Below are 13,723 nucleotides of genomic sequence, written 5' to 3' on the forward strand. Positions count from 1 at the left end.
TGCTTGATATGTAATAATACTATTAATGTATCAAAGTTATATAATATTAAACGTCATTACGAACAACACAAATCGAAATATAACAATTACGAAGGATTAATGAGAGAAGAAAAGTTGAAAGAGCTCAAGTTAGGAGTGAAAAAGCAACAGTCCATGTTTAGTAAAGTATTGCAAGAAAGTGAAGCGGCGGTACATGCAAGCTACATCTTGTCCGAGTTGATAGCTAAACATTCGAAGCCTTTTACAGACGGTGATTTCATCAAGGAATGCCTAATGAAAGCTGGAGGAATTGTTTGTCCTGGAAATTATTACCTTGAGTAGAATAATTTCCTTATTTTCAGTCATGAAAGGTAATAAGTCTCCTATTAGAAACCGTATTAATGATGCTCACCTTGGGTCAGCGTTGAAAGTTATCACTGCAAACAAAATTTCTCCAGAAATAGGAAAGATAATAGCAGAGAAGAGATGTCAAGTATCAGGACGTAAACATTAAATTTTTCTTGTTCTTTTCTATATAAATATATATATATATGTTTATTATTGTATTATTCGAAATAAATCTACGTTTCTATGAATATTGATTTTTTTTTTTTTTCCCGGCACGCCTAAAGTTAAACCTTGTTTGTTTGGCCCAAGTGTACCTATGAGTTTGACATCCCTGATGTAAATCATGATGCATATTTATAGAACAGAAAAACGGCTGTCTGATCAAACATTTTAAAAACTATTTTTTACGTTTTAAACATTAGTTAAGCGGCCGCGAACTCGTTCTAAAAATGTGTAAGCACGCTCTGTACTGTATATTTATTCGTCATAAGGTTACATTTAATATAGTAGTATAATGAATATAATAATCAGAAATTTGCATTATAATATTTTAAGTAACAGTATTTAATAACAGTACAGTACTTCTTTTGTGCCGTTTCTAAAGAAAAAACAGTTTCTTTCAAAATATCCCCCCCAGGAAAAAAAATTAGAATACACCAAAGAACCAAACTCTAAAAAATTCCCATTCCTTATTATTTATTGTTTTAGCTTTTAATTCATAAGACTTTGATAGTGTAATCAAATACGTTATGGAAACTTTCTATATTTTCTAATCCAACATTATACCTTCTGCGGATTATATGAAAGACAGGAAACTATTTCATATACTTACCCCTGAGAAAAATCTGCAATGCCACAAGAAATATTCCACATAATTTGACGGTTCTAGAAAAAAATTAAAGTTGCGTATTTAAGAAAAAAAATACAGATATAGGAATTAATGCATCTAAAAGAATTTGGTTAGATACGCATTTTCATATTTTATTAAATACTAGAAACAAGTAGAAACGTAATTATGAAAATATATCTCATTTTAGAAAATAATTTTATGTTTTATGATACAAAGCACCTTCCTGGTTAAAATCTCGATCATAACAGATAAAAATATCAGTAGCATGAACTAGAATCTTTCGGAACAAACCGTTTATCAAGTGAATATGCAAATTAGATCATTAGGAAATACATAACGGTAATAAAAAGTAAAGAATACATTTAACCTTTTTGAACAATTATTATTTTAATGTTCACATAGAGCGCGATTAAGATCGAATGAAGACAAAATGCGAAAAGAAATTAGAAATGAAACTTATATATCCCAGATAAATCACTATCTTTTAAAATACTAATTTTTATTTACAATAGCCCCTTAATTCTCTATTTTAATTTGGATTATTTCCTCTTTTCATCCTAAAAATAGTAACTGCTTGTAATAAACCTTTATAGTCACCCAAATGGCATAGCAGTTAGCGACACTAACTGCCGTACCGAACTGCTGGATACTAATTACCGTATCGAATCGTGGAGGAGGCATCGATGTTTATAAATGTATAGTGTCTGTGCGGTATGGGATCATTCTAAATATGCAACGAGCAGAAAGTCCTCTCTAGAGGTTCGTGGTACGGGAGGAGGTCGTGGTAGGAGAGGGGTTCATGGTGGAGGTAGGGGAGGAGGGGTGAGAAACCCTCGGACTCGTCCGTCCGGGGTGCTCTCCATCAAAATTTTGAGGGAAGGGTGAAACTGAGGAAAGTCGTACTGTCACACGCATGTTGCCCAAGGCTCTTGCCCATTCTTGCACTTCTTGCACAATGAATTGTGGTCTTTTTATGATATTACCGTTAGAGAAGTGAGATAAGTAACAACAGCAATCAATCTTTATAAACTGTTATTATTTTCAAAATTAATCGCTGTCGTATGATTCTTACCTAACGCTAATGACGTAGATAACTATGTAATACTTCAGTCAATAATAATTTAAAATCTGAGAACAGAAAATTAAAGGAAAAGTTGCAAACTTATATTTGTGTTCAGTTCGCCTTGTTTCAAATATTTAATTGATATTCAACATTTACGGAAAGATTTATTTAACTAAATGCTCAACTTTCAAATAAACGTGCAGTTGTATCACGATAGAAATCTTTTCCATTTAGGCAACTGGGTATTTACATAAGGAAAAGATACATTCAGAAAAAAATTTTAAAAAAAGCGAATTAAAATTCCCTTTAAGTTTAGTAACATATTTAATTTTAAACTAATTTGTTTACTTTATGATAGATTGATCTATGAACAAATAGAATAATAGTTTATTAAAATAAATAGATTCTCAAAAAATACCCTTTACTAAAAAAGCAAAGATAATTATTTGTTAATTGTCAAATTAATAATTTATCTGAACAATACAAAGTATCATTAAATGTAATTATCATAATTTTTATGTAAAGGAAAGTTGAAAAGATGAATTCATTTTAAGAGCTCTTATAAGATTCGGAAATTTCGTAAGAAGGAGCAAGGGTAAGTACGTACCACGGTGTGGTTGAGATGAGCAAGTCGAGCTTTGACTTTCAGCCGAGAAGAACGAGAACCTAGTCTCCTCTGTCCAGTCTGCATCGCCACAGCTACAAGTCTGGAGTGTAGTTGATATTCCATGTCCAGACCACTATGCAAAATAGAGCCATATCCATATCTGAATTGATAGGAGAAAAAGAACAAAAATAAACGATAAAACATGCAATATAAACAACTCTTAATAATTCTGAAGAAGACCCATCCGCGCTTCGTACACTCTTTTAAATAATTAATATTTGCCTTAAAATTCATAGCAACATTTAATAGTAGCAAAAAGACTTAATGAATAACATACGTTACAGCAAAGTTGTAAAGTTAAAAAAGTATCAATAAATAGGAACGGCATCTCTGGCTTACGATATTATCTCGAGATAACATCAGATTCATGTATAGCTTGCAGGTATTTATGCATTTAATCGGTCTATTTAACTACATTCGTATGCATTTGGATTAAAGTTTTGTAGCTGGATTATTAAATGAACATTTTATTTCTAATTTATCTTTAACATCTCCTAATATGCTTCATTAAACAGATTTCGTAAATTGGTATTGAAAAGGAAATTAAATTAACTTGGTAATTTAAGTTATTTGAGTTGATGGGTTAATTGCAAGGGAATGAGGTGGTTCTTAATTTCGTTAAGTATAATGACCTATCTTCCGTTTGGCTTTCAAAGATTAAAAGATTTCTCCTTAGGGTAGCCACATTTGTAGAATGGATATAGATTTCGAATTATGCAATTTATTTGCATTATTCTGATTGTACGCATAGTTTCACAGGACTGACTATCGACAATGGAAATGAAATTTGATGACATAAAATATATAGAAACAAATAAACGTATAACAAGCATCTGCGGTAATTTTTTGTCAATCTACGTTGCTTATCAGTAGTAAAATTTTTAAAAGCACATTAAATTTTGCTTCAGTGAGTATGATATATTAAAAAATTGGCATTGCGATATCAATCCCAACATTTGTAAAATATACGAATGTTTTTTTTTTTTTTTTAAATAGCTCAGTACCTTAATCAGCTTTGCGAGCGTTAGAATACTTCCGCACTTTCGAAATGTTTGTGTATTTTGAAAAATCAGTCTCAAGCTGTTAATGACGATAGTAATTCTCTAAATGTTACTTTCAGTTACTTCAGTTATTGTTTTATAATTTTTTTCTACTAATAAGAAATTCTTTTGCAGTCTTTTCCCCTGATGATATTTCTTATTTGCACCACAGGACTGTAATTATTCAATTGTACTGTAATTATTCTATAAATGATACGTATTGACTTAATAATATATTTGTAGAAAGAAAGAGCTCCAGGGCAATGGCACTAACTTCATCTTTCAATATAACAAATATCACTTGCACCGTATTTCCTCGCGTATCCCCCCTCTTTTAAAGAAATTTTATCGTCCAAATCGAGCGAGAAAAATTATGTCAGTAATTTAATTACCGAAGATCGTGGTTACAGTAAAAAAGTAAGAAATGAAAAGTAGTCGCGTATAAGCAACGGGTAAGTACCGAAATTTTATTGCTTTAAAAGGAACTTATATTCCAAAAAGAATAATTGGAATATTATCATTATAACATCTGACGGATATTGAGCTGATGTGTGACATTATTTGAGCAAAGGTCACCTTGAGTAAATTCCATGGGTCACCTCACATGAATGAGTCTTGGCCGCAGTTTCCAAGAATGACATTGGAAAAACGAAGAAGATGGGCAAACAAAGACTGGAATTTCTAAAGATTAGTACTTCAGCAGTAGACAAGGTTACATTGCGCTGAAACGTAAATAATAGAAGTAAGGTGAAATCTCATCTTTGTTCTTAGAATTTTTTCTTAATTCTAAGAACACCTGACAGGCGCGCGTAGCTTAATGAAGAATCTGCACAAAATAAGTTTCAAGTATTAAATGAGAAAGAAAATAAATAGCACTGTATAATGGTACTGTATTGTTACAGTTTTGTATTTCCAATGTCTACATCGTATTCTATAATGTTATAGCTTTAATACTATTAATTTATAACACTGCATTATAGACTGCAGAATATAATTCTAAAATTATATTCTGCAGTCTTGCTGCTGGGTAGTATTGTTCATGAAGTCTCGATTGTTGTCATTGTCTGTGCATATTATATAAGTTCTTTTGTTTTTCCACACATGCAAAATAATGTAATACACTGAAATGAGTTATCTAACGCATTCTAATGTATCTAGGCTGCATGTCAAATTAAATCAATTGGTAACAACCTCCCTACTCCCAATTTTACTAGTGCAGTTTCTTCGCAACCTCTTTCAACAGCTGGGTGAGTTAAGCCATCTTTGTCTCTTTCCGGAATAATCTCGAAGAGGTTACTTTCCTACTAGATATAAAACGTTAACCGACTAACAAGCTTTTCACCCTCTGATGATTTTGCTCCCAAGGACAGACTTTGGAAACATGCCACGAGCGTATAGTTATAAGATAGCTCCGATAATGAAGCTTTTACCCAAAGAGCTAATTAAACCCCGTGGATAGATGTATCATAATCGGTACAAAAGAGGGTCTATTTTAGCAAATAAATGAAAGCAAAAGAAAAATTCGGCGTCAATTCTGAAGGTAAATCCTGAGCACGAAAAGGAATTTGTAATACATTTCGACGATTTTGGAAAAAAAAAAAAAAAAAAAAAAAAAAAAAAACAGTGGTATAACTAACTACAGTCAGAGAGAGGTGCACTTGAAAGAGGATATAATGGATACAGATAAAAAAAAATTGAAGTTTGGTGTTTTATGAAATCCTTCCGGATATTTTTTATCAGCATTTTTAATTGTACATGATGGACTTAAAAAACGTATGTATGTAATGATCGAAATGAAATTTAAATACCGGTATTTGAAGGTATGCGCTCGAAATTGTGATGACTTAAAACAATAGAGCTCTTATTGTTAAGGTTACAGTGAAAATATTCGAAATTTTCTAATAGCAACACCTATTTTGTTCTTGCCTAAATTGATAGCGCACTGATAAACCATGAATAGCGTTGTAACGAAACACGTATGAAGAAAACTGCTGGTGTAAAATATCCGCATGAAAACAGTGTTTTAAAGGACCAGTGACAACACATGATAGGAGTGGGAACAAAATATAGGATTACAAGGTTTTATAGGATTACAAGTTTTCAACGTTGTCACCTTCACAGACGATAACGCATTCCATGGGGAGATTGTTGATAACAGTGACGAATATAACATCGCAGGAGCAATCTGTATAACTTCACGTTTCATGGCATCTTTCAGTTCTGGCAAATCTCGCGGATTTGACATGTACAGCTTAGATTTCAGGTAATCCCAGAACCAGAAATCCACGGGAGTGAGGTCGGGGGATCGTGGTGGCCACGAAACTGCAATATTGCGGGAGATGACTCTACATTAAAATGTTTTACACGTTAAAAACTTGTAATCCCAAGTTACCCCCCAAATCCTCTCTTGTGTTGTAACTGTTCCTTTACAATGCTCTTCTTTGCAAATGCTTTCCGTCGGGAATTTTCATCATACATGTGTCATTACAAAGCCATGTATGGTTTTTTAATGCGATCATCAATTTGCGCAGGAAAAAGTGGGTGTTGTCCTTCGAAAATTTCGGAGTATTTTCACTGCAACCATTACCGTGAAAGCTCTGTTATTTTAAATCATCACAATCTCGAGCGCATGCCTTCAAATAATGATATCCGATATTTCAAGTTGATTCACTGAGCGGATAGGTAACTTGGATTCATGTATTGGGGAAGCTTTTTTACGACCATCTTGTACCTTTCTCTATAATAATACATTATGCGTACTGGCACTGTATGTACCAATCTTTTATAATATTTTAGGCATGATTATTTAAAAAGCGAATATAAGGTTTTAATTACTGAAATGTCTTCTAAAGTAATTTGAAATTTGTTAAAAACAATCTTTTTTTTTTTTTTTTTTTTTTTTTTTTTTCACTTTATAGGTGCAGCATTTTTAAATACACGCCAAACTATTGGTTTCTGTTTACGGTGTTCTCTATTTTTGAATACAAACCCAAAAGCACTCCTTTATTCTTTTAATTTTTGTTATAGATGTGTCTTAAAATACGCTGAACGTGTGAAAAATTTTATTATATTGATATTTTCCCCTCTAAATTAAACAGTTAACTGATTATCGAGTAAATCTGTTGATTAGCTTTCTGTACACATTTCACTTTAATCTTTTACCATAATTATCTCCCTTTCATGAAAAAGTGTGTATGGGTAGTCTAACCTCTAAAATAATTAATCACCATTAATTAACCCATTCCATATCTAATCAGTCTGTGTTGTGTGTTGCATCTTCGTTACCTTAACTTTGGCTCACCATAAGCCCTTTGATAAAAACGCTAGATCTCAGTTTTTGGTACTGAAAGCTGTCATCACTGTCTACTCCAATGATCCAAAGAGGATTAGAACTAATCACACTGAAATTACCTTCCTCTAACCAATAATGCTAAAAGCATTTACCGTGTGGAAGGAAATCTCTGATATAAATAAAGCGATAAATGTTGATCTGAGAGATCTAAAACATTTGTTAGCAGCTAGCTATCCAGCCATTAAACCATTGCTAGTGATTCAAACAAAAATAAATCTGATCTTTACGAATAAAAAGATAAAATGACCAAACAAACAACAAATGATCATGTGCAAACAAACGAAATGATCTTGCATAAATAAATCGATAAACGATGATATATCCATATCTGATTCTACCAATTTTGCAAATGAAAGCAAAAATGCCGTACATTACAGTGGAACGTTTTTAAGTCAAAACTCAAGCCCTCTAAAATATATTCTACTTCTTTTCCGTTTTTCTGGCATTTACTATATTATAGAAAAAGATGTGGAAAATTTAAAAGAAGTTTGACAGGAATTTTCTCTGCTTGTCTTTCTAGTGTAATCGGTACCACGTCCGGCTAGCAGTGAGAAGGTCCGAGTTAGAATCCGAGTTAGAATTTTTGCTGCTTCCTGCTCTGGTAAATATCTTATTATTCTATAGTGGCGTTCCACTAAAATATGGTACAGAACAATTCATCACGATCTAGATTTGGCCTTGGATTCTCTCAATTACCAGCCGCTCTTTAAATGTAAGAGAATATACGGAATTCGTCCTTCTTACTTATGGATTTATCTGGCAGTTTGTGCGGTTGGTAATCGAAAGGTACTGATTTGAATTTCAGCTAGGATTCTTCATGTTCTTTGTTCCGATAAATACCTAGTGCCGTTTAACTCTAAACTATTATAAATCAGCATCAGCGTGAATTAACCACTTCACTATCCAACAAAACTAAAATATTTGGTATATTTTCCCCTCCAAACATAAATTTACCGCTGAAAACGGCCTTATTAGTTTAAAATAGAAGAGTTTCTTTCCCACCTTTCACAACCTAAAAGGACCTGTTTAGAAGTTCGCACCGAATCAACTTGAACCGCTTACTTGTCACACTCAAGGATGATTAAAAGCATCGCTACCGTTCTTTTGTTTTCCATAGACTCTTATGTCAAATTTAACAAACATAATACCCTAAAGGCACGCTCTCAAACGAGCAGTAGTTCCCATTGCGATGCCAGCTGAAAGGGAATTGGAAGTGTATTCCTATGTCTTATTTTAAGTGAACTTTTATTTGTCTGATAATGTTACAACCTCGCTGTGGAGAGAGTATGAACAATTTGGCGATAAAATCTCCTAAAAGCGATAAATTTCTATTCTGGGGATGGGGAGGATAAACACAAAGTGACAATTCCCTCTCGAGGATAACGATCCGAGCCTCATTTAACTTTGACGAGAGTGTCTCGTTGCTGATGCCTGATTACACTTTTCAAATCGACGAGTCTGTATCCGGGAAAACAATGAAGTGGTCAATTAAGGTTTTATTTTTAGTGAGAATTTTTTATGGTTGCATCCCTTTGTCTTCAGAGATAGGGCTACAATGATTGCAAAGTGTCCGACTCAATATAACAGAAAACATAAATAAGGCAGTAAAGTAACCTTAGATTAGTTTAGATTTTGAATACTTTTATTTGAACAGGCAGAAACTATTTGTTACTTGCATCACTACAAACGCTTTAATGGATAATTAACTAAATGCTAATAAATTATTTAATTATTCATCTACATACTTATTTGTTGTTCAGTTGATATAGAGAAGAGGCTGCTTTGTCTTCAATAAATGGTTTTGTTTTCTGCTTATCTATTTGTGCTGTTATTTCTTCAGCTTGGAGTTTCGTTCTATGATTCTGGTTTTCTAGTGGTCAAAATTATAATGTTTCTCATCGCAAATCTTATTTTTGATATATCCTCAAAGTCCATTTCTGCCTGGGAAACGACAATTCAACGTGTCTCGTGTATGATTTGCAAAGTGAAGTAGTGCATCTTCTTGTAGGAAGATCTACAACTCAGAATCTTACCGAAGATTGACTTAGATTGATCATAAGCTAATTAAAGCAGTAAAATTAAAGACTATATTTTTGTAAGTGATGATTTTAAAGTTAAAGGCTAAATTTTTGTAAGTGATGATTTCAATTGGAGTTTTAGTTCATATCTCCAACAAACCTTTAAATTAATTCACGCATGCATAATTAAATAAAAAGGTTTTGTACTTTTATAAAAGTATTTATAAATAACAAATGATACTTTTATATATAATAATATTTACTTACGCTTGACGCGAGAAGAACCTTTGAGGTAAAAATGCAGAAAAGTTTTTGTAGAACACTACAGCTATGCTGATCGAGTCATTTACTAAAAAAAAAGATGATTTTTAATTAAGAAAATGTTGTCAATTATCTTTTGAATGCAATTAAGAGTTAGTTAATCTAGAATTAATACAGCTTAAATAGTTTTCATAACTTTCCTATTACTTTATAAGGTATTTTCTTCCTCCTTCCAGCATGCCTTTGTGGTTTAACGATAGCGCACTCGGCGCGTATTTAAGAGGCACAGGTTCGAGTCCCGGTGAGGGCATTGCAGTTTTTCACATCACCTGCTTTGAAATAACCTAATAACTCTGCAGCTTTGAAGGTTAAGAGACTTACGTATTCATTTGTTACATTGTAATTTCTTATTTTTTTATTTTACATTATTTACTTATTATTTTTTATTAAATGAATAAGAAAATCATGAGTTGTATTTGAATGACATCAACTGCAGTTGCAATAAAATTTATTTCCTTGATTTTTTTCAATAATGCGCATAAATGCATTCTGGCAATGGACAATTACTTATTTCATCAGTTTCAGAGGAATACCTGAATTAAAAATTATGGTCATTTTATAATACTTCATCTACATAACATTATTATACAAGAAACCAGTGATGGAATTTCGAAATTTTATTTTGCTAAATCATTATATTTCTAGTACATTTTGAAAACAAACCTTTTGTTCTATTTAAATTCAATGACATTTTGAAGGTAACAACTTAGATTTTAGATTTCTACAAGTGTTAAAATATGGCCCGAAACGGCATGCTAGAATCTGAGAATGGAGGCATTAAATATTATAACATTTTACGCTTTTTGGTAAAATTAAAATCTTATCAGTCCTGTTTGATTTCCAGATCTTTAAGGTATCGTGCGAGGAAACTTCATATAAATTTTAATATGATTTTAAGTGGTTTTTTTCTAAGAGAAGTAGGATACAATGTAGAAATGCTTGTTTGACCACATTCTGACTTATAGCTAGATGTCTGGTTGGAATTAAACAGAGAAACACTTACATTCCTGGAAATTTTCAACGATCCAAGTATTGAAATCCAACTCCACGGAATCTGTCAGCCAAGTAGGTTGCGCATACTCCTTAATATCTCGTGTAGATTTCCTGCTGGGAAATTTCAGTATACGTTGACCTTCATTCTGTACCTGACCCACTTCTAAAACTGAAACATAAGAATAGGTATGATGAGAAACATGGATAGGAAGCAGGCATTTAACAGTTTATTCAACATATAAGATGGAGAGAATGAAAAGAAAATTCATAATCGTGCCTGCAGAAAAAGATATTCAATGGCTCTAGTCAGGATTTTTGTACTATATTTTGTACTATATTAGTGGGTACTTCGAAGAAGTATCCCACTAATTAGCAGAGAATAGCAGAAAATTAGAAAAGTTAGAGAATTCACTGAAAATGATCTCTAATAAATATATGCAGGTTCTTAAGCCAGATCCAATAAGCATTAAGGCTTTATCACGACGCGATGCAAAATAAAACCTTTTCCGAGAAACTCATTTCTTCTAGCAGTAATTTGAATGGGAAGTTTCTAACCATAACAGTTCCGACCTGTAGCTACGTAGGAGAGGAAGAAGGAGAATCAATCAGTGGGAGTGTAGTTCTATGAAGTATATGTTTCTCGAAAACGTTTCTCACTGGGTTGTGCGTCGATAGATCTAAAAGTATTTTACATAGTGCTAACAGAATCTGGAATATAGTTAAGTTATATTAGATGGTGAAAACAGCAACTTATTGAGCTGAATCAAACTAGCTTAGCAAATGTCATAAAGTTGTAACTATAGTCAAGGATGTTGAAGGGAAAAATGCTTCGAAGAAGTACAAGTATATTAGGCCTGTAAGTAACTGATATGAGAAAGAAGGGGAAGGGTTGTTTACCTTGGAAGGATATCTTTGTGGATCATACTTTAGTAAACAATCTCATATTTGTATTACATAAATCACCAAACCACTTATGCAACCAATGGCTAACATGTTTCGAAAGAAATCCAACTTCATATTAAACTGGCGAACTGAATAGTCTTATTTGCTTGATAAGCAGCTTTTATAAAGTAATTTATTAAGCATTAAATCCAGCAAGAAAATTTCATCTTAGAAAGTTTTCTAAAATATGCCTAAAATTATCTTTGTAACACAGAAAAAATAATAGACATTTTACGTTAAAACAGGCTTACTTCAAAAAAGTTAGAGCAAAATTTAATGAGCCTGTATTTAAGACGCAGGAAGCATAATACAATAATACCTCAAGTAGGATAAATAAAAGGCAAAAAGGAAAAATAATAAAATACTTTAAATCTTGTATTGTTGATTAATTTGCAAATAAAATACAGTAATCTGAATCATTATTTCAAGAATACTAAATTGCTAAATTAGTTATCAGCTCAGATGATCATTCTCGTTTCTTGGTGGAAAGTTAGTTACATTTTTATTTCCTTGATACACTTTAATTAAATTGATTTTATTTGTGTATCATAAAAATTGAATATTATAGCTTCTTACATTTTTGATATATTAATCTGCATTTTAATCAACTAGTCACTCACGCTATCAGCCGTTTAAAATATTTAAAAAAGAAAAAAAAAATATGCAGTCATTTTAATGAATCGAGCTAGTAATTAGTAATAACAGAGATGTATTGCTTTCAAATTGCTTAATTTGTTAATCAACAAAAACAGACATATCAAATTTGGAAAAAAAGTAAGTATTTTACACTTTACCGAATGGCAACATTCTGGCACGTAGAAGATAAAAATATTTGATTTCGGGCGGTAGCAACACATTGCTTTTGAACGGCTGAGTGTGTTAGAGAAAACTGCATTATGTTCGCGCAAAACAGAAAGTAAATAAAAAACAAACAACTAAATTCAATATTCTGGCTTCCAGATGCACATAATCGAATGGAGAACTATGTATGTTCAAAAATCTGGTGGCACTGGGTGCCGGAGTTTTTCATAATTCGAGGAATATACATACATACATACAAATTCTTCATTACTTAATAACAGAGATATAAAACACACTCTATACTACCGAAAAAAATCTGATGTGTACACCACATGACTTCCTTGTACGGAATATTAAATTATATTCATTTTTCTTGCATTTCATTTAAACTTATTGGATTGAATTAAATCTATTTCGCCGACAGCGCATAAACCACAATAGAATAAATGCATTCTTTAAAATTCCCTCTAGTATTTGTTTACCATAGCGACACTCTGGCGATAGATTCACTTAAAAATTATTACTGTAACTAAATTTGTATTACTGTCAGTTTGTGCGCAGTGCTTCAGTACAAATTTTAAATTTTCGGAAAATACAGTTAGTTTTTTCTTTATAAAAAAAATTCTTATACACTATTAAGTAAAATAAATAAAGAAAGATAATCATCTATGTATAAAGATGACACACTGAAAATTTCATATATGTATGACAAAACAATTTGACTTATTAAAACTCGAAAATCAGCTAAAATTCTCACTTTTTGTGATGCGCAAAAGTGATGACTCGCCTTCAGTATTATATTTCGTTCATATTATAACTCAAATTGCACAAAATTTATATAATTTAAAGAATAGAGAATTATCTAATCGTTGCCACATGTTCTATTCAAATACTATAATAAAGCTAGAATGACGTATAAAAGAAATTAAGCAAACAAAACAAAAAAGAAACAGTTTTTCACAGACGATTTAGTATTTCTCATTTAATTAATTCAGTTCTCACTTCGCGAGAAGGCAAAAATGCATAAAAACTCAAAATATCTCTATTAAAAATTACGAAGTAAATCTTAAACACTTATTTCCTCGAAAAAATTCCAGAAAGAATTAAGCATGATTTAATTGGCAATAATAAATGAACGCGTGATCTTTGTTGTTGCGAAGCTAAGTTTCTCTAGATTGGCAACAAATCCACTATTCTGCTGTTTCAAATGTAAACATCAATGGCCATCATAAAAAAAAGGCTTAGCGTCACTTAGACAACTTTAAAATTGTTGATAAGTCTAAAAATATTGCATACAGATTTACTAAAGGCGTAAAAACCTTAAACGGAAGATAAAAACAACATAATAC

General features: G+C 31.9%; 1 protein-coding gene across 2 annotated transcripts in view; it reads right to left on the reverse strand.

Moving 5' to 3' along the window:
- LOC118187321 (uncharacterized) overlaps window positions 1–13,723 on the reverse strand; it is a 1,290,260-nt gene that overhangs the window by 78,133 nt on the left and 1,198,404 nt on the right. Inside the window, exons 17-20 of one of the 2 annotated variants that reach the window (XM_085824924.1) lie at window positions 10,642–10,800; window positions 9,585–9,666; window positions 2,848–2,980; window positions 1,160–1,212 (exon numbers count right to left, since the gene is read on the reverse strand). In XM_085824924.1, the coding sequence (XP_085681050.1) occupies window positions 1,160–1,212; window positions 2,848–2,980; window positions 9,585–9,666; window positions 10,642–10,800 (427 nt within the window). Of the gene's footprint in view, window positions 1–1,159; window positions 1,213–2,847; window positions 3,008–9,584; window positions 9,667–10,641; window positions 10,801–13,723 lie in introns of both variants that reach the window. The other variant, XM_085824923.1, reaches the window with a different exon arrangement.

Source organism: Stegodyphus dumicola, chromosome 10, assembly GCF_044657685.1.
Source record: "Stegodyphus dumicola isolate Sdum_Otavi_A_Nest chromosome 10, ASM4465768v1".
Taxonomy (NCBI): domain Eukaryota; kingdom Metazoa; phylum Arthropoda; class Arachnida; order Araneae; family Eresidae; genus Stegodyphus; species Stegodyphus dumicola.